Here is a 25,706-nt window from a genome sequence, read left to right as displayed (position 1 = left end):
TTACTATGTGCATCAACTGATGTTGAGGCTGAGGTTATCCCTTTCTAGAGAAAAAACCTCAAGGATGGATGATAACTTGATTTTAGAATAAACGCAAGCTGAACTAAGTGAAAACCAAAGCAAATGCTTTGCAGGGGTACCATGTTATTAGATATTCAACAAAAACAAGGGGTATGTGACTATTTCCGCACAAATATTGCTTCACCATGTTATGATTTGTGTGCGTGCATAATGTGACTGGTCTTGGCACCTATCTTAGGTAGTTGCTTTTGTATTTAAAATAGAAATTTGCAAAAAAAAATTTTTGGATCGTAGTCTTACTAAAACAAATAGAATAAGCTAAAGGGATTGGGGAGCAAGAACCAAACCTAAGTTAGTTGTCCTGCGTTGCTCCAATGGAGTCACTGACTAAACTGATTGGATATTCAGTTTCAGGTTTTTTGGACTATGTACAACAAGTTGGAAACTTGGAAACGAGGGGGTTGATAGACCAAGAATCCAAACATGTTTTTAACCGAAAATCATGAACCTGTTTGGCTCCACTATTTGGATTGTAGGTTTACAAAACTGGATATACAAAATACGATCTAATAATACAGAATACAAGAAGTTCGGACAAAATATGGATGGAAATTGAAGGCACGAGGTTCAAAACTGTCTTCACATAGAAATATGCATACTTGCACCAATAAAAAAATTCAATTAATAGATTTTATTGTAAAAATTGGATTGTAATAAAAATATCAATAGGAGTAAATGAAATAAAAAAAATTGGTTCAGAATTGAGGGAACATGAACTATATCTTGCCTCGGTATAGGCCATGGACAGTTGTACCTTTTGAATTTTAAATGGAAGCGTTTGCCTTTTTGGATGTTCGGATTGTTATCTACTACTTCAAACACCTAGAAATTAGAATCAAAGGATTATGGATTGAGTGTACTTGAAAACAATCAGCTTAAATTGGTGATTAGGTGTGTTTTTTTACTTTTGATTTTGTTTTTAAATTTCATGCTTTCATATTGCCATTCACAAGTACAATACATATAAGTTGGTATCATGGGGACCATGAGGGTTGAGGTGATTCGAGCTAGGGTTTGCAAATCCCTAGGTCGGTGAGAAAACCCGAGCTAAATGCTACTCCCTCCGTTTTGTACTAAATTAACAGCTAATATGAAACGGAGGGGGTCCTAAATTGTAGGAAATGTTGGGATTACAATATGAAAAATAAATACGTATTTTGCTAACAAATATAATGCAATCTTCTCTTAACATTCACTGGAAATAATAGCCAAACAATGTTCAAAGATTCAACTATTTTCAAGTTGAGCTTTATGGCTTGCATTGACATGCCCAATCCTACTTTGAACTAAAACCAAACCTACATTGACTTGATCCCAACTCAAAGCCCAAGACCTTCTGTTCTTGTAACTTAAAGCATACTAATGTTTAACTACCGATAATCGAAATTAAGAGCAGTTTTTCTTCTTCAAAAAATATAGCTCAAATTTATAGACCCAATTGAGGCAAAAACAAAACAGTGCATGACCAGTTTGGTATGTGAAAAGAGTGTTACAAATTTTTATCCAAGGCTAAATGTACACTAGGAATCAAGGTGGTAAACATCTAACTAAAATGAGCATATGGAAGATTCAATTTGTTATACAGCAAGTAAACCAGCTTGTATCAACTTTTTCCATTTTGGCATGGGCTTTATATATTGGTGAGTGGATTATAAATACGTAGGTAGGCTAGGAATCAAGGTGGTAAACATCTAACTAATTAGTGTACTTTTTCTTGAAGTTTGTTTTTTTACTTGTGTCTGTTGGACGCAATTAAACCCTTAAAAAAACTAGTCAAGCCTTTGGCTTCACCTCTCTAGTATGTTATTGTCAGAATCTTTCAACTCACTTCAAACTCATTCCCATATACTGGAGATTTTGGTTGTGGACTACAAAGATATATTGCAATATATTGCACCACAAATATATCTTTGTAGTCCACATGACACTTATGGGCTGGGCCACACACATGCTACAAATGAGCCAATGACAATGGGAGGCATGGTTGTAAGCCGAGAGAATTCATAAAGTTGTTGATCACTGATAGGTTAAGATAACATATGCAGTTTGACGTTCGCTTGTGTTGTGACAAAATTTACTGACTTGATGATTGCAAACAAGTATCGTTTACTTGATTAGGGGTCGGTTTAAGGTTGCTGAACTGAACTGTGGTGTGCAGAACTTTTTTTTTTTATCTACTGTGAGAAAATAGCCACACATAAGCAATAAGTTGGTTTGCCAGACAGGAAAATAGGCAAATGCACACTGGAAAATCTAGATTATACTCAGTGCCAAAGACAACCTAGACATGTCCCAAAATATTTGGGAATGAAACAATACACTATTTGTCACTATGTAGTTAACAGAAAAGATTGCATGGACCTGTTGTTACATGTGTAATGTGTTGTTTTCGGCACTAATCGCAGAGCATGCCAGAAACAAGAAACACCAATCGCTGGGTCTAGTTACTACATTTGTCTTATTTTTTTTTAGCATAGCAAAACTTATCTTCTGAATGTTGCATGTCCGTTCACTCTTTTATTTAATCAATCATTGCCTCTACTTTTGTGGTGCCTTTGCAGGAGCTATGCGTCGTGCTATGGTTCCTAATATCATAGTCAATTCTGACAACAGTAAACCAAATGCCGATTCATACATTGGCCGATCTATAAAAAAGGAAGAAAATGGCGATTTTGGGAGTAATGCATCAATGGACAGTGAAGGAAAAAAACCAAATGCCAGTTCTTACAATGGCCGATCTATAAAAATTGAAGAAAATGGCGCTTCTGGGAGTGATGCATTAATGGGCAGTGAAGCAAAAAAACCAAATGCCGATTCTTACATTGGCCAATCTATAAAAATTGAAGAAAATGGCGATTCTGGGAGTAATGCATCAATGGACACTGAAGGAAAAAAACCAAATGACAATTCTTACATTGGCCGATCTATAAAATTTGAAGAAAATGACGATTCTGGGAGTAATGCATCAATGGACACTGAAGCGAAAAAAATAGTCATGTCTCAAGAGCAACTAGCCAGGTAATGCAGCTATAAAATAGCCCTCTGAGCCATACTGCCTCTCCTGCATATCTCTGTACAAAATAGCATTTATCCAGAAATTGTAGATAGTCTACTCAAGTGGAAATAGCAAATCCAAAACAGAACTTCTAACGAACACATGTACAGTATATCTCAAGTGGTTGTGGAAAATAGTCAACCCCTTAATAAGTGCATTGGTTACATAATCTGACACCGTTTCTTCAAAATTCTGGCACCACCAACCCTAGCTCTTTTTCCTCCTTGTCAGAACACAAGTCTAACAACCGTTAGAACATCTTGCTATTGTAGAGTAAGCATATCTAGGTCCTCATTAATCCTGACATCACCAGATGCTATGTTTTCGCCCGCTGAAATTCAAGTGCTACAACCTACTTGTATTTTTACTTTAAAAAGGGCATGTGCTGCCCCATTTTAGTTAAATAGAAAAATGGTACTCCAATTCATATTACTTGACACTAATGTAGATGTATCTAGATACATTTTAATTGTAGATAGATCCATTTTACTGGCGAGTAATATGGGTCGGAGGGAGTACTCCATTCCTGACTATTGCATATTGTCTCTTCTGGATACTGCATTTTATTTGAAGTGCTACTGCCTATTTAACAGTACTTATGGTAGTTTCCTGTATCTGAGTAAGAGTTCATCTTACCACTAAACTGCTGTGGCCACTTTTTTTTTTACAGGAATGGACAGACTTTCATCAACCCAGCTCATGTCATTTGAACCTATCTGCCTTGCAAAATCCCTTCGAAGAAGTCGCCGCAGCTACCCAAAAGAAGATATCATGATTAATTAAATTGAATAGGGAAATAAGTTACTTAGGTTAAGTTTCTGTTACTGTTACTTCACCAAACCTGTTGCTGGAATTTGAACGATGTCAGTTTGTTTGTATTTTCGGAGCACCGCCATGTTTGGCTTCTTCCTGATGATGTAATTGGTGATGGTTACTCACTTCTACCACCTGAAAGATAATATTTTGAATTTGCATGAATCTTAAGAAGACAAAATACTCTCCGCAGGTTTTTCAGTTAAAGTTGTGAGTTCAGAGTACAATTAAATATTTCTATTTTGGCCGTATGATGGCTCTGTAGAAAATGTCAGGATTTGTTTGCCCCAGCTAGTTGGTAGAGAAATACTAAAAATCAGCATTACCCATCATACTGCTGAAGTTGTATTTCCATGTTAATGAAGTATGCCTGATGAAGAAAGTGGTTTGGTCCTTCATAAGATCAATCCTGACATTGTCTACAGAGCAACCTAAAGTTTGAGTTGTGCTAAATATTTTGGACATGGGACCTACTTGCTAAATCAATTAATTATGAAAATCAATTCAAAATCCATAAGGCTGATGAACTAAGTCTGGCAAATATAATTTAGGTTATATATTTATATTTTCGGCATGGCTGTTTGGGTAAGTGCATGCCAGTGCTTTGTTCTGTTTAGTAGGGTAATGTCAAAGATCTGTTTTATTTCCTTTGCCGTGTTGCGGTTGGAACTTGATAGGGGCAGCATTCAGGTACAGGTTTGAGTCAAAGTGGCCGAAACTGGCTGCAATGCGCTAGTTCTATTTCTTTTTATTAAATGTGACGGCAGTAGAAATGCTAGATTAAACTTTTGTACTGACTGTTTCACGGGTTGGAGCAAAGCCATTTGTGAACACCTCTGGAGGTCCATATAAAACATAATACCAAGAACCCAAGATATTGTTCTCCATTTTTAGCAAGAGAAGATGGATTCTGTGTAGCGTTCCATGAAACTTCACAGTTTAGTTCTTGAAAAATGAGATAATATAAGTGGTCCTAAATTTTGTGACTTGTGAAGCAACCCTCTATTAACATAATGTACATATGTAGCTCCAGGGAGCATTATAGAATTACAGTGCCATCATATGTGCACTCGATGCCACTGTCATAAACAACACACTGCTTTGTCGGTTTTGTGTTTGAAACTTTGAATAGGCAAAGGAAGTTTCCGATGCTACTTGTTTTCTTATCAAAGGAACTAAAAAGAACTGTCTAGTTTATCATGCTATATGTTGTTAATCGAAGTGCAATAAATGAACAGAACACTGCCTTGTGAACGTTGGTTGTGATAAATTACCTAGAGAGTGCATCAAATTCAGCAAGCGCGTATGTATGTGCACTATTGCGAAGTTGGCTATCAGATGATTCAAATGAGAGTAACGTAAGTGACCTGATAGATGCACATTGTATAAAGAAAATCCTTCATTGTCCTTCAAATAGATCACTCAACAATATCAATATGGAGAGTTGTCCATGAATTAAGGTGCCACCTTGCTGCATCTGAAAGAAAAAAAATTCAACAAAAAAATATACCAAGGGGATTTCAGAACATGATATCGTGAAGAAGACATTTCTTACAAAATGGGATACTGAACATTATCAACAGTTCAAACATCATAGAATTACGTGACACTCTTATGTGGTGCAGTAGAATTTTAACATAATAAAATTGACCATATCAAGGACTAATATTACAAAGAAAGCCTACAACAACACAAAGTACAATGAGACAAATATAGAGCAGCAGCTGCATGCCATAACCCTTTTTTGAGAAAGGTTCGGGAATTTCCGTAGGTAACAACATTTAGAATAAAATTTTCTCATTGCTTAGATACTTGTATTAATTGCAGTACCACAGTGGGCAGTGGGACCGACAAGGTTAGTGTTGGGGCTGGCAAATCTCATAGTTCCAATATGTAACAGTGAGTATTGAATTCATATTTCCATTTAAATCATTTCGAAAGGGACAAGATACCTCTTCTGTACTTCCCAATACACTCTCAATATGGTATATATGTCAAATTGGACGTAATTATTAAAACTAGGCTAGACTGGCAGTTTGGCCATAACAAACAGAAAAGAGGGAGAAATAATTCAAATCAGATGCAGAAGACAAGAATCGAACTTCTACCTATTGCTTCCCTCCATCCGCCGCAAAAGTGAAGAACAGTATGTCAGGCTTCTTTCTTTGGCATAATTTCCATCTATAGTATACTACTACAAATATTGGAGTTGGTGACGGTGTTGGTGGTTCACTCACCCATCCTGACACCAAGAATCTCTAACGAAAGACAGTAAGAAAAACACCACGCAACAACAAATAATTCGACACCAATTATGGCACGTGTCACAAGCTCTACTGGATCAAGGCCAATCACGGCAGTGGAAGCTCAATTCCAGCTAATCTGAAGGTCAATGACAAAAACTAATCGTATATGTTTCGTAATCATGCCTTAGACTAGTTTTAGTGAAAAATATGTCTTTCATATAATTGACTATGTAGTTACTTGAGAATTTTACCAAGGAAACAAAATGTTAAGATTGAATAACTAGGTAGGTAACAATTTTTTGCATCTTGTAATTTTCCCATTTATATAGTTGTTTCTTTCATACATGAGCCTTTCCTGGGCCAAACCAATGAAAATACCAGTTGCTTCAGTGCCAACCAGATAAGCCACAACCCAAACAAATAGATCAGGCAAGTTCAGTTGACGCAAGTTGAAACTCCACAGACCAAAATCAGGGACTCCGGCAATGCAAAGTCTGCTCAAGTTGACATTGTCTGTAATGAGCTTGGAGAAGCGAATGGATATTCGTCCCTATGAAAAATACTAAGTGAATACAGGTATGATTGCTCTCGAATGACCTTAAATGGTGTGTAATGGTATATCTCTAAGTATGCAAACTTCTTTGTGTTATATTTTAAATATAAAAAATAGTAACGGTGTTCCTCAAAACCATGAACTTAGAAATGACATATATCAAATTTACCCTGTAATATAAGGTTACACATGATTTGCATAAATACATAAGAGAACCCCAAAATAGCAATAACAAGATCAAAAGCTTGCAATAGGAAAAAAAAACAGTGGATTGATTTTATGTAAATAGGGAAAGAATACATATGCTTTGACAAAGGGAAAATAACAGGACTCTTGTAAAACAAAAGGTTGAAAAGAAACACGCTAACACGCTGGAATCAACACAACATATATGCTACTGGGAGTATTTAGAGGAGCATGTCATAAAGCAATAACCACCTTCAAAAGGGAACATCAAAGTTGTTCGAAAATTTTGACAAGACACCCAGAGTCAAAGGACAAAAATAGAAGATTCCAAAACTCTAGAAGAAAAATGTGCAATACAATTAGACACAACACAAATCAAATCAAGTGTTACTATGCATCTTTAACAGCATCAGAGAAAAAGAGACAACTAATCTCCGTTAGACTATGATCACCTTTAAAATGTAAAATGTCATACTGTAGCTTGTTGAAGCGTGTCAACAATTTCATTTCTTAAAAGGCAATAAACAATTACTCTCTCAACTGGGAATCAAGAAAGAACGAAACGAAGCCAGAAGCAAAGAAAAGACATGAAAAATCAGCATGCTGCAGATGTTTTGGAACTGGAAGATTTTTTTAACATGTTCTGGGCAGAAGATAAAATGTTGAAAGAGAAGTTAGGTCGATCTGTGTAAAACTCATCGTACAAAAAGGGGGAAACACATGTATTAAAATTAAAGAAACAAAATTGCCAATTTAAAAGGAGGAATATAGTACCAAATACTGTAAAATCAGTTTTGTCAATTTCTGGTGACTCCATATTTCAATTAAACAAACACAATTGCCAATTCAATCGTCCAGCTAGCAAATAGAAGTGGTATGTTTGCTACAATAAGGTGGAATACAAGGGGTTGGTTTTTATGTAACTTTGCCAGCTCAAAACCTTCTGTCAAGAAGCATATTTGCAAGGTACGCACATTAACTGGTGAGTTTTTCATTAAAAAAATGTATGTAGGGTAATAAAGACTGGGCGTATGGACTCAACACATTATTTATCTACAAGCACTATGGAGTCAACACATTTCTACGTGAAAAGAAGGTAATAAAAACTGGACACTGGGCTTATGCAAAATGATTAGTTAGCCGACAAACCTTGATTAAATGACTAGAGAAGGTAGGTCAACTATTGAAATCATACATCCAGATCATGAATCATGATGCTTCTTTACTTGATATGGTTAATCAACACAGCTTCTAGTAATAGCAAAAGATGAGGGACAAATTTCCTTGCGCTACAAGTAAATTTCAATAGCTGACGCTCAAAGCCAAGTTGCGCATACAAGCTAAAACATGTGGAATTTGAGTAACAGCTCAGTCTGAAATCGAAGAATTATGATGGTTACAGCTACTAACTGAGTAACTGTCACGTGTATTGACAAAATCTTTGATAAGTCATGTGAGATAAAATGGCCTCCTCACAAAGGACTCTCTGGCACCTCCTTCTATCTTGTCAAGCCGTCATTATGGAGTCTTAGAAAGAAAAAGCCCCTTTCAGTAACATGGAAATACAACTGCGATGCAGTATGATAAAGGCTGTTTGAATTTCTTTTCGTCTACATATATTCTAATCGTATTCACCAACAATAACACCTTTTTTTCATACGCAATCATGTACACTCTACAAGCCTGAGAATATCAGGTCAGCTAATTCAAGACAACTAATACTGTTCGGGGAAAAATGGACCATACAATATAACAACATAAACCAAGTATAAAGAGCTTCCTTTATAGATCACCACAAAGCAAGCACATAGACATACCACCATGCATAATGAAGCCAAGTGGGACAGCAAATAACAGCTCAATAACTCATAATGCCACCACACATGTCTAGTATAATTGGATTGAGCGAACATGTGTTAAAATACCTGTTATTAATTTCTTTACCAAAGGTGCTTACAAATCAGATCTTCTCTTGCTCTCCCAAAAATCACCAACTGATACTAAATAGTTAAGTTGCAGTCTTGTAACTAGATCCCAAGCAAACGTCGGCATGAATATAGGTCAACTCCGCCTTCCCCGAGTCAATCACTAAATGAACTCGGGTGATTTCGCCTAATGTTAAACCTAAACCTAGGTACCACTGCCCAGAACTATAACCGGGACGGGAAAGATAACGGCGAGGAAGGAGAGGGGAATCACCGGCGATGGAAGGTCCTTCTTTAGGGAGCCTCATTTTAACTTGCCAAGCCGCCATTATGGTGTCTTAAGCAAGAAAGAAAAGGCTCATGCCGTTAACATGGAAACACAACTTCAATGCAGTATGATAAAAGTTGTTTTAGTTTCTTCTCATCCACATATACTCTAACCGTATTCACCAACAATAACACCTGTTTTTTTCATATGCAATTCAAGCATGTATACTCTACAAGCCTGAGAAAAACAGGATGGATACTTCAAGACACCTAATATTGTTCAGGGAAATGGCCCATATGATAATTGAGCTGTTATTGTTGGTGAATACGGTTAAAGTATATCAATATATGCCAAGTATAAAACAGTTCCGATGTAGATCACCGCAACGCAGGCACATAGAGACACGATGCGACCTTGCATGGTGAAGCCAAGCAGGTGACAGCAAATAACAACTCAATTACGCATAATGCCGCCACACGTGTCTAGTACGTATGATTGGATTGAGCAAACATGTGTTTATTTAATACCACCTGTTATTAAATTCTTTACCAGAGGTGCCTACTGCTTACAAATCAGATCTCCTCTTGTTCTCCGCAGAATCACCAACACACACTAACTTAAACTGCGGAAGCAAGAGAGCCTCATTCCCAGGATAATTAGGTTGCAGTCAATCACTAACCGAACTCTGGTGGTTTCGCCTAATGCTAAACCTAGACATAACCTAGGCGCCACCGCCCAGAACTATAACCTAGGCGCGGGGAAGGTAACCGCGAGGAAGGATAGGGGAATCACCGGCGATGGAATTCGGTGGTGAAGAATACGTAGTCGCGTAGGATCGGAGTCTCCGAGATGAGGCGACGAGGTAGACGCCCCACCCGGAGCCGCCGCCTCCTTCTTCGCGGACCGGCGGCTACGGCTTCCCCAACGCCCCGGCCCCCACAGCCGCAGCCGCCGGCGAGGAATCGGCGGGGCTGGCCTCTCGGGATCTGGGAGGACGAGCGCCGCGCGGGGTATTGCCGCCGATAGGGGCTCGTCTCGCAACTCGCCGGAAGTGGCCTCGCTACCCCGACATCCCTTCACGGACGAAATTACCTTTTTTTTCTCTTGAGACTACAAAACAAATTACGAATTGGACTATAAGCCACGTCATTAACAGGCCGTGCTGGGCCGCGGATGATCATGCCGCTTAATGGGCCCCCAGCGTGGGTCCAATTATTCGGCAGCTGGTTGGTGATCCTCTTTTTTTTAACAGGGATAGGGTCAGAAGACCCTAGATGTTGCTGGTATTATCAAAGCGGCGAGTACATTTTACATAGAAGCCCCTACAGAACAGGGGAATTCTGTTTGCAGAAAAGATCCTAGAAAGATTAAGAAAAAAGCAATCAGGTCCTTCCAACTGAGCGCCGCATCTGATGGATGTCGTCGTCGACTTGCTCCGCCACAAAACTGACACCGGCGCCGGGGACGAACACTTGGTCCGGCGTCGTGGCTGGAGGAGTTGATCTTCCCCTCGGACTGCTTGGTCTCTGGGAAGTAGAGGTTGAGGAGGGTCGCCTTTCGACCGTAGGATGGAGAGGCAGGGCGGTGGAAGCCGCCGGCGTCGGTCCTCCGCTGAAGAGCTCCTGAGACGAGAGCACAGAGGCTCACAGTAGTAGCACCAATATCCCATCTCCACCACCCTTCACCCGATGAGTTGAAGCCGCCTCCCAACTTTCCCTCGCCGCCACGGCCGGTCGAGAGTAGAGAGGCATCAACAACATCTGGGAGAGGGCGACAAGGACAACGCTTATTGAGGGGATTCGCCATCGGGACGCCATCCAGCCCCTTCCACCTTGGAAGCAGGAGCATGGCCTCCATGAGCGCCCATCCCGGGCCGCGCCAAAGCACCAGGAGGGAGAAGCATCCCCGCACTCCTCCAGATCCCGCCGTCACGGAGCTACCTTTCTCCTCCCCCTCGCCTCCACGGCCGGCCAGGAGAAGAAGAAGCAGCACCGAGAAACAGCAGATCAAGAGGCAACAACATCGGGCCTTATTAGCGGAGATCCTCGAAGAAGACAGCACCACCACCCACTCCGGCCGCCGGAGCAGAGAAGAAGTGGAGCCGCATCTCGAGCTGCTCGGGGTCTGGCCAGAAGAACCCGAAGCCCTACTCCAAACTACCGGCATATAGCCGAAAACTAAAAAACTAAGCCTACTATCTACTCCGGCACCCCTCCTCCGCCATCTCTGGCCGGCAAAGCCGCCGGAGAAGGCTCGGGAGCGGCCCGGCCTCTCTCTAGAAGCTGTCAAGGAAGGGGAGAGGAGAGAGAGAGGAAAGGGGAAAAATGAGAGACCGTGTGCCGGTTGGTGATCCTGCAGCCCTTGGAATTTGAGCCTGGAATTCTGGATGAATTCCCTCCTTTTTTCCTTGTCCACGTCACTAAAATATTGACATGGATTTTTGAAGATGCTCTTACATACGCGCTCGTAGTGATATGCTTGGAACAGTAATACTAGTGGTACGAGACCGGTTAAAACTCGAGTTCGGTTCTTGGTGGGCATGATCACAACACTTGCCATTCGATAAATAAATTATTTATTCTCGTGGTTTCGAAGCTCTTCACAGGGGCACGACTGTTCCTTTAATGTTTGGTTGGATTATATTGTTTAAGTTAGTATGCCATGTGTCAAAACACAACTCTCATCGAGAGTAAAGTCTAAAATAATCTTGGAGTTATAGAACCATAAACTTAAAATTCCTGAAATCAGCACCAAACTCACTGATCCCGATCTAGTGTTGAATTTAGGCCGTTCCTAAGAATTGCAGATGTGCTAACGGTTCCATCATCTCTCTTTATACATACGTGGCTATCCTTTTTTCTCTCTATATATCTCTCCCTGACCTGACCTATCTCATAACGCCGATAATAATAAGCAGAAGAAAGGATAATGCGCCTTCTCCCCTACCGCTGCCTCCACCTCCCTTGATGGGTCTCTCCTTGGGGCCACCGCGCTACCAGGGTTCCTATGCCAACGTGCTGAGTTCCACTAGCATGGAGCGCTTGCTCGGGCAAGTGCTCTGGCTGGTGTTCGGCGGCCATGCGGCCAAGAATATCGTTGTCGATCTATTGTGGCTCATGCAGAAGATAGCCGCATGCGGGTGCGGCATAAAGCGCGAGGCCGATGTGCAAATCGGCAACCACGTGCTCATCATTGAGCTCACGTTCCAGGTTGCGCTGCTCCGACTAGCAGTGTTGGTGATTTTTTTAAGGACTTGAATCAATCTTGCTAATTCAGGGATTAGATCAATTAAATTAAAATTTAGTGGGGGCTTCGGACGTGGTGTTCATGGATAGGTAGAGGTGGTGGAGGCCCTTTCCTACCCTCCAATCTGATTTTCCTTATGGAATTTCCAACTTATGCTTCTTCCCGTGCTTTGCATGAAGTAGAACAAGTATGTCGATTTGCTTTGATTTATCTTCACCAAGGAGGTGGCATGGGAGGGCCTCGCGGGTAGACGCCATGACACACGTTGTCACCTCAATGTGTGTCGAAGCGAAGCTCGCAACGCCTACCATCACCAGCTGCAGCGCTATGGAGGCCGACATGTGTGGAGTGTCAGCCGAAGCCGTGGTGGCCGCAGCGTGCACGTCCTGGGTGACGACGAACACAGCAGAGCGAACGCTTTGCTAGAAGGACCACATTGAAGTATTGAACTCTTTTATCCAAAGTTGAGGTCCTTTGTGTAAACTGTACGTAATGTTTTGCACATTTATACAATTGTGAGGGTGTTGTTTGCATGGCATATATACTAGACTCACTCCTATGTGGCATGTTTAGTCATTTTCCAGTGTTGACTAGTGCCACATCAGCAATCCGGTCTGGAAACATGATTTCAACATCTTTAGACCGGGATTCATGAGTTTAGTGAGTCAGAGTTTAGAAGTTAAGGGTTTGATTCCAGCAGGTTCTATGAGTTCAAGGTTTATTTCAGACTTTACTATCATATATACCTAAGCTAACAAAGGTTGCCAATACTTGCCAGTACAGGAAATAAGATGCTCGTCCATGTGCTTATCATGCAAAATGCAACAGTGCTAAGCTAACTAACAGTTGCGCTGTAACATTCTCAACCACAAGATATGATTAATCATAGGATCTCAAGTGCTAAGATCAGTCCTAAGACTACAGCATTTGGTTGGCAACCAATCCCAAATTAAGACGAGGACACTGGGAGCCCTGCAAATATTACCCGAATTGCAGCAAGCAGCTCTGCCACGGAAGACTGATCACCTGCCAACTTCCCGCCGTTTTCAAATCCAAGAACGCCGCTGCTAGCTAGGTTCCCTGCATTCTCATCCATGCTCCCTGCCATGCATATATAAACATGGATGAATACTCGGAATTGTCAAGTCGATCGGGAAGCTGAGAGACATACCACGAGCTGAGCTGCTTGATCATGGCTGCTTCCATCTCGGGAACGCATGCTTGCTACCCTAGCGTCGCACTTAATAACGCCACTGGCAACCGCCGCCGCGGCGCCGAAAAGAACTCCTTCGCGCCTCCTCTGCCGGCGTCCAGGCCGTCGTCGTCGACGCTGCGCATCGGCGAGCAGTGGCCGGAGCTCCAGGGCGCCCGCGACTGGGACGGCCTTCTGAGCCCGCTGGACGGCGCGCTCCGGGGCGAGCTCGTCCGGTACGGGGAGTTCGTCCGCGCCGCGTATGCAAGCTTCGACTTCCAAGGACGTGGCGCGCCGACCTCCTACGGGTCCTGCCGGTTCCCAACCCGCTCCCTGCTTCGTCGGTCTGGCATCCCGGAGACCGGCTACACGGTCACCGGCCTCCTCCACGCGGCGTCTAGCTCGGCGCCGAGCTGGCTGCCGTCGTCGTGCACGTGCAGCTCGAGCTACATCGGCTACGTGGCGGTGTGCGTTGACGAGGGCGAGATGGAACGGCTCGGGCGCCGCGACGTGGTCATCGCATACCGCGGCACGGCGACCTGCAGCGAGTGGCTGGACAACTTCCACTCCACTCTCACCTGCCTCCCGACCACCACCACGGCCCCGCGATCCAGGGAGGAGGAGGAGGAGCCGATGGTGGAGAGCGGGTTCTGGAGGCTCTTCACCACCCCCGGTGAGGCGCATGGCAGCCTGCAGCACCAGGTGCGCGGCGAGGTGCAGAGGATCGTCGGCGAGTACAGCGGCAAGGGCATGCCGCCGCTGAGCATCACCGTTACCGGCCACAGCCTCGGCGCGGCGCTGGCGGTGCTCACCGCCTACGAGATCGCGGCTGCAACGCGAGACGCGGACGATGAGGCGCCGATGGTGACGGCCGTGTCGTTCGGTTGCCCGCGCGTGGGCAACGCGGCGTTCCGGCGCAGGCTGGAGGCGAGCGGCGGCAAGGTTCTCCGCGTGGCTAACTCGAACGACCTCGTGACCAAGGTGCCTGGGCTATGGGTCGACGAGTACGGGTCGGTGAAGAGGTGGATGGCCTCGAAGATTGGGTGGGCGTACAGCGACGTCGGCCGGGAGCTGCTGCTCTCCGGCCATGATTTGCCGCGCAACGTGGTCGCGTCGCATCACCTCGACTTGTACCTCAAGCTCGTGGCTGCATGCACATATTGAGTACTAGCCCCTTTTCTCGAAAGAGAACTAAAGCCCTACACTAACAAACGTGGTGATTCTTTTGTACAGGAAAATATCAAGAAGACATTAGTTGCCAGTCTATTTTGCATCAAGTTTGCCGCGTGGTATAGGACAAATATAGTGGCAGCTTTGAAGACAAAAAAATAGAGTACAAACATACCAATAACCCAAGTATAGTCTTGAAGATCTCGTCGGGGAAAACCCAAATGAATAGTCAATCGAATTTGCAGTTTGGGAGATACAATGTTTTCATTTATAAAGATCATAGATGTGTCAACATTATTGTCATATAGATGGATGCAAGATTGTCACCCTATCCCGTTGTTTACACACTCGTTCCGTCTACACACACAAAAAGCGCCACATTGTTGATATCTTGTAGCCGGTTGTTTTTCAGTTCAGCAACAATCAAATTTTCCTTCCATCGATTGTCTTTGGAATCGATCGATGGTCCTTATCTATTTTACTCGTCTTTTCCCAATTTCAGAACTTCAAAAACACCCAAAGGTACAGGAGCAGAGAAGAGAGAAGGTGGAAGGGAAGAAGTCGTTGCTGTCAGTCGGAGGTCGGCAGAAACACCCAAAGGCAGTTCGTTGCACACCTTCTCTGCATTGTGCGGGAGGGGGGATACAGTCGTTGCAAGGGGTACATATGTCTAAGAAGCAAGCAGATTATCCTGGTTTCTATTATTCATTTGAGTTAGATAGTCAAGACAAAGTTAGAAGCCTATTCTAGACAGGCAAGAAACCAAGGTTATATTGTGAGAACTGTGGTGATTGCCTAAATTTGACACAACTTTTCCGACAAACATATATATTCTTCCATGCATTTGTGTTATTTGTAGTTGTTTCACCTCATAGGAGCACATTTTTTCCCACGCTTTCATTGTCAATGAAACCACAAACACTTTAAAGTGGTTGTTTAACTAGTTTTTAACAGTTATGGATGGTGTTCCACTAGTGCCAGTCATACCAGATGGAGACAGAGCTATGAAAATTGCTATAAACATTATTTTTCCAAATGCTTTCCAATCATGGTGCCTTTTTCTCATTAAAAAGAAGACATAAGAGAAAGTAACTACATTATTTCAAGCAAACCAAGGTTTGTACGAGAAATTTTAGGACATCATTAACAATTTTGACGTTGAAGAATCTGAGACAGTTTGGTAGGAAACGATTCAGAATCATGGAGGGTAACATGTTGAATATTTTGCAACACTTTGGGATAAAAAGTGACATTGGGCACATGTGTATTTTGAAGTTTTTTCATGCATTAAGACAACTAATAGAAGTGAGGGTAGTAATGCACTTTTTTTCAAAAGAGAGGTTGCGGCAATGTTTAGTGCGAAAAGTTTCATGAAGGGGTACCAAAGAATTTTGGACACCATACATGACAACGTGGATGAATGCGATCACAGATGAAGGAATAAAATATGCATGAAGATAAATATTGATATAAGTTATACATTGAAAGGCAAGCACACCACTTTTATCACATTGGGATTTCCTGAAAATTTTGGTGGAAACTCTAGGATATAACAAGGTTGCTGCTCCATGAGCAAGAAAATGAAAAATGATACATGGTCTCTCGGGCACCAAACTATCCTATGAAAGAACACATTCGAAAGACATATTTGGTGCTTGTTATCCTTTTAGCACGAGATTACTCATGTATATGCCGCACATTTTAGAAAGATATCATTCTTTATGCACATATTCTGAAAGTCATGGTTCATTTAAAATTCCTTAGAAGTACTTCATTGACCGGTGGAGAAAGAAGGAAAAGAAGTTCTAGTTGATTAGAGATCCAGAGATACATGGAGATAACCCTGCACTGATGTTTAATGTTCTCTCGAAGAGGCTTTTTAGGACAATTTCTACTGGTTTTAAAAACAAAAGAAAGTATCACTATCTCCGGCAAGAAATATACATAGTAGATCAAGAGAGCAATGGATGAAATGGGCAATGAATATGTGCAAATAGCGGAACCAATCAGTATCTCGACAGGAACAATAACTAGTGTGAACTCAAGGAATCATGGATATGCTATCTCTTCAAACATTGAACTACTAGATCCTCAAGTCGTTAACACAAAAGGGAGACCTCGAATGCTAATAATAATGGAGGCAGTCAAGAAATATAGGTTTTACACTTGTAGCCATTGTGGTTCTATAGAGCACATTATCAAGAATTGCCCCAACAAGCACATACACTATGATCCTCATGTCGTTCAACAACAACACCGAAAACGAAATGGTTTTGCTCTCTTTATTGGACGTTGTTATTTTCAATGTAGCTTGGATTGGTTATTCACATATCCAATAGTACTAATAAATGCAACACTAGTTTATCTCATTTTTTCTAGAATGTAGATTAAATTATAACAGAGGGAGTATGTATATTAATTTTGAACTGGAAATAAATGAGGCATATATTTATTACCTTTACCTCTTTGATTTGTGTAGGAGTTTGATGATAATGTTGCATCTTAGGAACCACATTCTTCCTAGTAGGTAACACAAACTCTCAGAGTACTCATGAACAAGCTAGAGTTGCCGATACACCTGAAAACAAATGGTTCACGTGGGAAAGAAATGCTATCAAAACGGGATATTGAGATTTCCCTTGAAGATGAAAGAAGGGCAGCAGAAGATTTTTTTGAAACAAACATAGAAGAAGAGTTGAAACCTTGTTGGGGATAAAATTCGGTTGCAAAGAACATGGCCATAACTTCTTCAATTTCCATTCAAGTGTTGTTGGGTTTTGAGTAGCTGTTGTCGGTTGCTACAAGACAACAAGAAAAATAAACAATGTGATAAAAAAGTTTTTATGAAATGCAACAAGCATGACATGACATAAGTTCAGAGAGAGAGAGAGAGAGAGAGAGAGAGAGTAGTTGGTGCCTCAAAGGAGAAACACAATTATAAAATCATATTGCAAGGTGGAAATGAGGATTACCATGGAAAAAAAATGTTTGGCAAGTTACCTAGTTAAATCTGGAGAACAATCATGTCTTGACACGAAATAGCAGCCTCTTCATATCTCAAAAATATATATGTCGCTAGAAGAAAAAGATATGATAAGGACACTGAACTACACGATCACATCTACGAGAAAGATTGTTGATATCTTGGCATATGTGAGAGGTGGAATTGGTTACCTGCCATACAAAAAAAAGTTGATTAGCAACTATGGCACATAAATCAACAAGGATTTGTAAAACACTAACGTGATGGAGGTTGTACATATGTCTAACAAGAAGCAAGCAGATGATCGTGGTTTGTATATTCATTTGAGTTAGATAGTGAAGACAAAGTTAGAAGCCTATTCTAGAGGGACAAGAAATTACTGTGAGAGGTGTGGTGATTGACTAAATTTGACACAATTTTTCCGACAAACATATACATTCTTCCATGCATTTGTGTCATTTATAGCTGTTTCACCTCGCGGGAACACATATTTGTTTTCCCACACTTTCATTGTCAATGAAACCACAAACACTTTAAAGTGGTTGTTTAACTATTTTTCAACAGTTATGGATGGTGTTCCACTAGTGCCTGTCATAATAGATGGAGACAGAGCTATGGAAATTGCAATAGATACTATGTTTTCCACTCATGGTGCCTTTTCAACATTAAAAAGAAGGCATACGAGAAAGTAACTACCTTCTTTCAAGCAAACCAAGGTTTGTATGAGGAATTTCAGGACATCATTAGCAATTTTGACGTTAAAGAATTTGAGACACTTTGATAGGAGATGATTCAGACTCATGGTGGGTAACATGTTGAATATTTTGCACACTATAGGAAATCCGGTCTAGTGCAACAATAATTATTGCAATGATCAATTTTCTGAGATGTATATGTGGCATGGAAAACATTTAAATAGAGTTTATTAAAGTGACGTGCATGCTTTTTCTTATTACTACGATGGCATGGCCTAGGTTACTAATCATAGATATTTCGTTACATTATTTTATCAGCTTGTTGACAGAACCTGGCTTGCCTTTTCATTTTCCGATTGTAGGATCCAAAGAATTAGCTGGACATGATAGAAGTAATGGGGAAACACACCTACTTTAGAGATTTCAACTACCGCGATAGCAATGGACTGAACTTTGCAGGATGGCTACATTTTACTTGAGTTGCATTTGATGGATATTTGCTATGAGAATTATGATTTATATGAACCTACATATTATACGTATGGTTTTGAATTTTTTAATTGAATAGCTGTATTTTTTATGGTTGAGATAAGCTATTGCCACAACTCATTTTCCGTTTCCTTAGGCTAGCACCACGAAAATATAGTGTTGCGTCAAATCCTAGTCACCACGACTACATGCTTTGTTGCGCTAGGATGTAGCAACAAAGAACTTTATATTATTGCAATAACTTGTCACCAAATTTTTTGTGCATGTTGTGATAACTTTTTGGCGCCACGGAAAAAACTTTGTTAAAATAGAGTATCGTTACAAAAACTTCAAATTGTGGCATTAGGTTGTTGCTACAAAGAAAATTGCCGCTGCAATAAGTATGTAATGCCACAATACTGCATTTTGTTGAAATAGAGTGTCTCCACAAAACGTTCATATTGTGATAATTATTTGGCACCACGAAACTAGATTTGTTGAAATAGAGTATCGCCATGGAATGTTCAAATTATCGCAATACCTTCCCGCCACAAAAAAATAACCGTTGCCGTACCTATTTATCGCCACGAGTGAAATCTTTGTCACCATAAGTTAATGTCACGATCGTAGCGGTCCGTGGCAAATAGCTAATGCTACAAACCCGGATATGTTGCCAAAGGTTATCCCACGATTCGCTATTGCCACGAAAGAGCGTGTGCCACGAAACGTAGGTCATTGGCATATGTTATTGCTATTAATGTCTATCACCACAAATTGTTAAATGCCACGATTCGGTTGCATGTTGCGTTAAGCTATCTCCACAAACCAAATTGTGGAGATAAGTGAGTTTTGCCACGGGAAAAAATGTGGCAACTTTCCACATGGTTGTTGCAATAGGACACGTTGTTGCCACGATTGCTTTTTCGTTGCAGCAGTCTATTACCATATGTTTAATTGCAACGCTTGCTAACAAACGCCATTTCGTGGCAATAGGTGCATATTGCCACAAAACGGCATCTATCGCGACAATTTTTTGTTGCAATAGACCTGATTCCTTGTAGTGGCAGCACTGTGGGACAAAAGGTGATATTGGGCACCTGTGTATTTCGAATCAATGATTTTCCATGCATTAAGACAACTAATAGAAGTGAGGGTACTAATGTTGTTTTTCAAAGGAGGAGTTGGGGCAATGTTTAGTGTGAAAATTTCATGAGGGGGTACCAAAGAATTTTGGACACCATACATACTGAGGATGAATGCGATCACAGATCAAGGAATAAAATATGTATGCAGACAAAGATCGATCTAAGTTATACATTGAAAGGCAAGCACGCCACTTTTATAACACTAGGATTTTCAAAAAAAATAGTGGAAACTCCAGGATATAACAAGGTTGCTGCTCCATGAGCAAGAAAACGAAAAAAAGTCACTCCGGCACCAAACTATCTTATGAAAGAACACATGCCAAGGACATATTTGGGGCTTGTTATCCTTTAGCATGAGATTGTTAAGTAGTCTAGCCTATTGTACAAATATGTGTATACGTGTATTGTACCTGTACTGATCCTTATGTATAGTGGAAAGACGTGAGGGCTGTTTACCCCACGCAAAACCCTAAACCACTTCGTTTATCTTGGTATCAGAGCACCGCCGCCGCGAGCCCCTCTCCGCGTCGCGCGGCTGCAGATCCGATCGGAGCCTGCCTCCGCTCCACTCTCACCGCGAGCACCTCTCCGCGGCATCATCATGTCGTCGTCTACACTCACGACGACGGACATCGGCGCCCTCACCTCGTCATCGACGGCCTCAACTCCTGCCGCGATCTCGCTCTCCGTTCCTGTTCGTCTCGACCATGGCAACTTCCTGCTGTGGAAGGGCCTCCTCCTGCCCAACCTCTCCGGCGCCGATCTTCACGGTCATCTCGATGGGACCAAGCCCGCGCCGGCGACGGAGATCACCACGGGGGAGGGAGACAAGGCGGTGACCATCCCTAACTCCGCTTACCACCACTGGTGGACTCAGGATCAGAAGGTTCTGGGCTTTCTTCTCGGAGCTATGGAGCCATCCATCTCGTGCCAGCTGATTGGCTACAAGACGGCGGCTGCAGCGTGGACATCCGTTCACGCCATGTTCGGCGCCCACATCCGCGCCAACGTCCGGAATATCCGACGTCAACTTCAGAGCCTGCGGAAGGAGGATCGATCCGCAACTGATTACATGCACATGATGAAGTCTCTGGCGGACTCCATGGCCGCCGCCGGATCGCCCATCTCCGACGACGACCTTGTCGATTACATCATCACCGGGCTTGGCTCTGCGTACAACGGCATCGCAGCATCACTCACCGTTGGTAACAAGTCTGTGCCCTATGTTGATTTCTATGCTCACATCCTCTCCTTCGAGGCACTCCAGGCGCAGCAGGCCCAAGTCGAAGGATGGACCTCGTCGGCCAACATCGCCTCAAGACCAGCACCTCCGGCCGATCATCGCCCTCGTGCGCCTGACTACTATATGCACCGCCCGCTCCGGGTGCATATCGCCCCAATGGCGGGGGCAACCCGTACGGTGGTGGAGGTGGCAACCCCTACGGGGGGCATAACCCCTACGGGGGGCACAACGCCTATGGAGGCGGCAACACCTTCGACAACCGTGGAGGCGGGAACGGTGGCGGTGGTCGCAACGGTCGCGCCGGTGGTCGCGGCGGAGGTGGACGCAACGGAGGAGGAGGATGCCAGCGCTAGCGTCCACGCTGTGACTATTGCGACTATTGGGGGCATCTTGCCGCCGATTGCCGTCGTTCTGGGAGGACCAGCGCGCCAACAACAACTTCACCAACCAGCGCTCCGGCAACGCAGCCTCGACTAGTGGTGGTGGCAATCCTCAGTGGCACCTGGACAGCGGCGCCACGGACCACCTGACGAGTGAACTTGAGCGCCTTCAGTTCTATGAACGATATGGTGGCAAGGATCAAGTGCAAGTGGCAAATGGCTCAGGTTTGTCAATTTTGCATATTGGCTATTCGAATCTAGCTGGTTCATCACTTCATCTTAAAAACATTCTCCATGTCCCTTACATTAGCAAAAATCTCCTTTCCGTTTTTCGCCTTGTTTCCGATAATGACGTGTTCGTTGAATTTCACCGTCATGCTTTCTTTGTAAAGGACAAGGTCACGAGGAGAATCGTCCTGCAAGGTAGAAGTCATGGAGGGTTCTATCCTATTCCATTCGCCAAAGCGACGGCAGCTGATACGTCACAAACGTATCTATAATTTCTTATGTTCCATGCTACTTTTATGATGATACTCACATGTTTTATACACATTATATGTTATTATTATGCATTTTCCGGCACTAACCTATTGACGAGATGCCGAAGAGCCAGTTGCTGTTTTCTGCTGTTTTTGGTTTCAGAAATCCTAGTAAGGAAATATTCTCGGAATTGGACGAAATCAACGCCCAGGGGCCTATTTTTCCACGAAGCTTCCAGAAGTCCGAGGGAGAGACGAAGTGGGGCCACGGGGCGCCGACACAATAAGGCGGCGCGGGCCCCCCCTTATTCATGAGTGCTAACCCACAACCAGATCTTATTCAAGATCTAGCAAATCATCACCCTGCAATCCAAGCAACTAGTAAAGCATCTGAATCCAGCAAGAGGAGCATCTCTTCTTATCTATTTATTTATATAGCACTAGATCTACCCAAGGGCTGGACAAAGCTTCGTGTAGCCAACAACCGACTTCCATGATCAAATCATGTATGCACATGATTCAGTAAGTACCAGCAACACCCATAAGATATAAAAACATCCAAATAGCCATAGATCTAATATATATTGTATCTGTTCTTATCAAGTATACACTGCAGCAGTGCATAAGCCTGGATGAATAACTCATCCAAACAGGGGCATCACAGATAAATAGCAACTGGTAGAGCATCCAGTTATTAAGCAACTTAATTCATGAAGCTACTTAGGGTCCAGGAAACTAATCCCAGGCCAACCAAGTAGTAACCTAGCAGCAGCAAAACAACTATAAATATGTATGCATACAAGCCCACCAATAAGCCATCAAGAAAATTATTAACAGTTAACCTCCCAGAGCACATAGCCTCGCCGAAATTATCAGGACCTTGACCCATTTTACATATAGATGGATTATGGTACCAAAATAACATCTGGGGCACATCAATATCAACAATTATTGTGCGGCTCAATATATAACAGGAACACTAGACCTTTAAGTGTAAACCTTCCACCACATGATTCCCAATGCATGGTCATGGGCAATATAGAGAAGAGAGAGGATTTAGCTCACAGTGAGTGGAGTAGAGAGTTGATGCAGTAGGCGATGCCGGGGTTGCGTCGGCGACACCGTCCAACCGGCGTCGAGAATGAAGTAGTTGTCACCGCAGCACCACACCACCAGTACATCAACCACCACCAGCACGACCACGCTGTCAATCACACCACCACCATCATCACATCTCCTGTACCAAGATCACAACGGCCAGGGGCCAGAGAGTGGGGGCGCGGTTGCGCGGCAGTGGGAGAGCGCGTAGCGGAGGCAGAAAGTGGGGAGGACGGAGAACATCAGGGCGGAGCTATGCCTCTGCCAGCGCCGGCAGGCAAGGCCGGCGATGGCCGGGCTAGCCGGGGTTGCAGTTAGGGTTAGCCAAAGGGCCGTGTGCGAGCGCAGGACAGCGTCGTGGCGGCGGGTGTTGGCGGAGGAGTTCATTGCGGACCTGGGCCGGTCGTCGGCGGCGGCGGATGCGACCGGCAGAGCCGTACGGCGGCGCGTGCGTCGGCGACGCGCAGGCGCAGGGCGCACAAGAGGAGCTGGGGAAATCAAATCGAAGAGGGGGAGGTGGTAGAGCACGTCAAGGGGAACCAGAACCCATCTCGCCGGCGCCGGAGTTGGTCGGGGATGGCCGGGGCAAGCGGCGACACGGCAGCGCCGTGGAGGTCGAGAGCAGAGAAAGGAAAGAGAGGGGAAAAGCGTGTCTGCGTGCGCGCTCGTGAGAGAACGAGAGAGTTGTGCTATGCTGGACTCGTACACGTATTTCATATACACCATCGTGTGTGTACGTTGGTGCTAATGGAACAACATCTGATCCACTAGTGTGTGCATGTATGCGAATTTGCCCAATTAGCTCAAGGTCTAATAGCTAATCCACTAGGTGTGTACGTGTGTGAATCCATCAAATTAATCTGGCCAATCAAATATTCACTAGTGTGTATGTATTTGCTAATTAGCTCATTCTGCTTGAGGGCATACAAGTTACATAGTTAATACTAGAGTATAAAATAATTTTTAAAAGATAAAATATGTAACAATTAAATAAACTCTTAAAAGAATCCAATCCAATTCTAACTACTTTCAAATTCTTAGAACAATATTTTATGAGCAATAAATGTAAATAGAATTTCTAAATGTTTGAAATATTATTTCAACCTTAACCTTGTAAAAAAATACATTTCTGTTATGGTTTAATAAATAAAACTTAGTATTTGATTTTAAATTAATAAAAAATAGAGTTAACATAAATGAATTATAATTTACATTTAGCACTTGGTTATATGTTTTTTGAATATTTTAAAGTAGTTAGAACATTAAAAATAAATTCCATAAACCTAAATATGATATGATGTGATGTACCCTTACTTTCTAAAACCAATAATATTAGGAGATTCCAATCACATCTAAAATCATGAAAACTCCAACAACACACAAAATCATATGCTTGCACAAACTCAACTCACAATAAATTGTTTGACTTGCTTTACATGTCCATGTCCTCATAAAATAATAGAAGCCTTATTACTAATAAGTTTATATTTCATGTATTCATAAAACCTAGATGATCAAGTAGGACCAACTAAACATAAACCCTAGTCCACTAAACCCTACAAGTACTTCACAATTATGACCCATCCTATTAAGGAGCCAATTATTCATTACTTAGGGGAATTCAATAGCAAACCTAGACAACCTCAACCTTAATTGAAATACTTCTTATTATCTAAGAAGTATGTTCTTCAAAAGTTATTCTTTTGAAGTAAATTAAGAATCATCATCAATCCTGCCTAATAGGACCTATAACCAATAGTCAACTATCACCAGCAAGATATACCAATCTTGATAGCAACCATGTGTAAGCAATTACTTAAGATGTGTTTCACTAAAACCATATAATCTCAAGATGTTGATGAATCCAACTTTGTTGGGATCCATCTACTACTTACTCCAGAAACTAATTGGAACCATAGTAAACCATAGAACTCCACAACCCTAATTATCATACCTGTTCTTTATCAAAGAACATGTTCTTCAAAAGTTATTCTTTTGAAGTATATGATAATTAATCATCAACCATACACTATAGGACTTAAAATTGACAACTGCTCTTTACTTATTATACAAGTACTATCCCTTGGTATATATGATTGTTATCATGCATTTTACCACTTGTTTATGATTCTAAGACAACAAAACCCTAATAAGAACCTTGTTTGTGAATCACTCTAAAAGTGCAACACACCTTGAACTAATCATTACAACTCACTAATCCTAAATCATCTGGGTTAGGTCAGGCTTAGAGCGATTGCATCTCATATTTATGCATTATTGCATCCTTGCCAATCTTTTAAACATCGTCCTTACCGGACGATGATGCTATTTCAGAATTTGGAGTTATTGCGTATCGAAGACCTTGTCTGCATAATCTTGCAGACAAGAAAGGCAAGTTCATCGCTTGCTCATGTCATTTGAGTATCTTTATCAAATTACTTGCAAAGTACTATGATTATCACTATTGCATAAAAACCAAA

General features: G+C 42.3%; 1 protein-coding gene and 1 long non-coding RNA gene across 4 annotated transcripts; one reads left to right on the top strand and one right to left on the bottom strand.

Annotated features, from left to right (window-relative positions):
• Positions 1-3,103: 3,103 nt before the first annotated feature.
• LOC124652372 lies at positions 3,104-10,036 on the bottom strand. Of its 3 annotated transcripts, XR_006987692.1 has the most exons (4): positions 9,920-10,036; positions 5,317-5,426; positions 3,978-4,084; positions 3,104-3,888 (listed from the first exon to the last, which is right to left on the bottom strand). It is a non-coding gene; the product is annotated as an uncharacterized LOC124652372 (long non-coding RNA). The 3 variants fall into 3 exon arrangements; XR_006987691.1 differs by having other exon boundaries at positions 3,978-5,426; XR_006987693.1 differs by lacking the exon at positions 9,920-10,036 and adding an exon at positions 6,058-9,910 and having other exon boundaries at positions 3,978-5,426.
• A 3,529-nt stretch (positions 10,037-13,565) lies between these two features.
• LOC124656323 (phospholipase A(1) DAD1, chloroplastic-like) lies at positions 13,566-14,729 on the top strand. The gene has a single exon (XM_047195088.1). It carries the CDS (start codon positions 13,566-13,568, stop codon positions 14,727-14,729), a length of 1,164 nt encoding a protein of 387 aa, XP_047051044.1.
• The last annotated feature ends 10,977 nt before the right edge of the window (positions 14,730-25,706 follow it).

This window comes from Lolium rigidum, chromosome 5 (genome assembly GCF_022539505.1).
Source record: "Lolium rigidum isolate FL_2022 chromosome 5, APGP_CSIRO_Lrig_0.1, whole genome shotgun sequence".
Lineage (NCBI taxonomy): Eukaryota > Viridiplantae > Streptophyta > Magnoliopsida > Poales > Poaceae > Lolium > Lolium rigidum.
The sequence above is the reverse complement of the archived record's forward strand: the minus strand, read 5'-3'. Positions and strand labels throughout refer to the sequence as shown.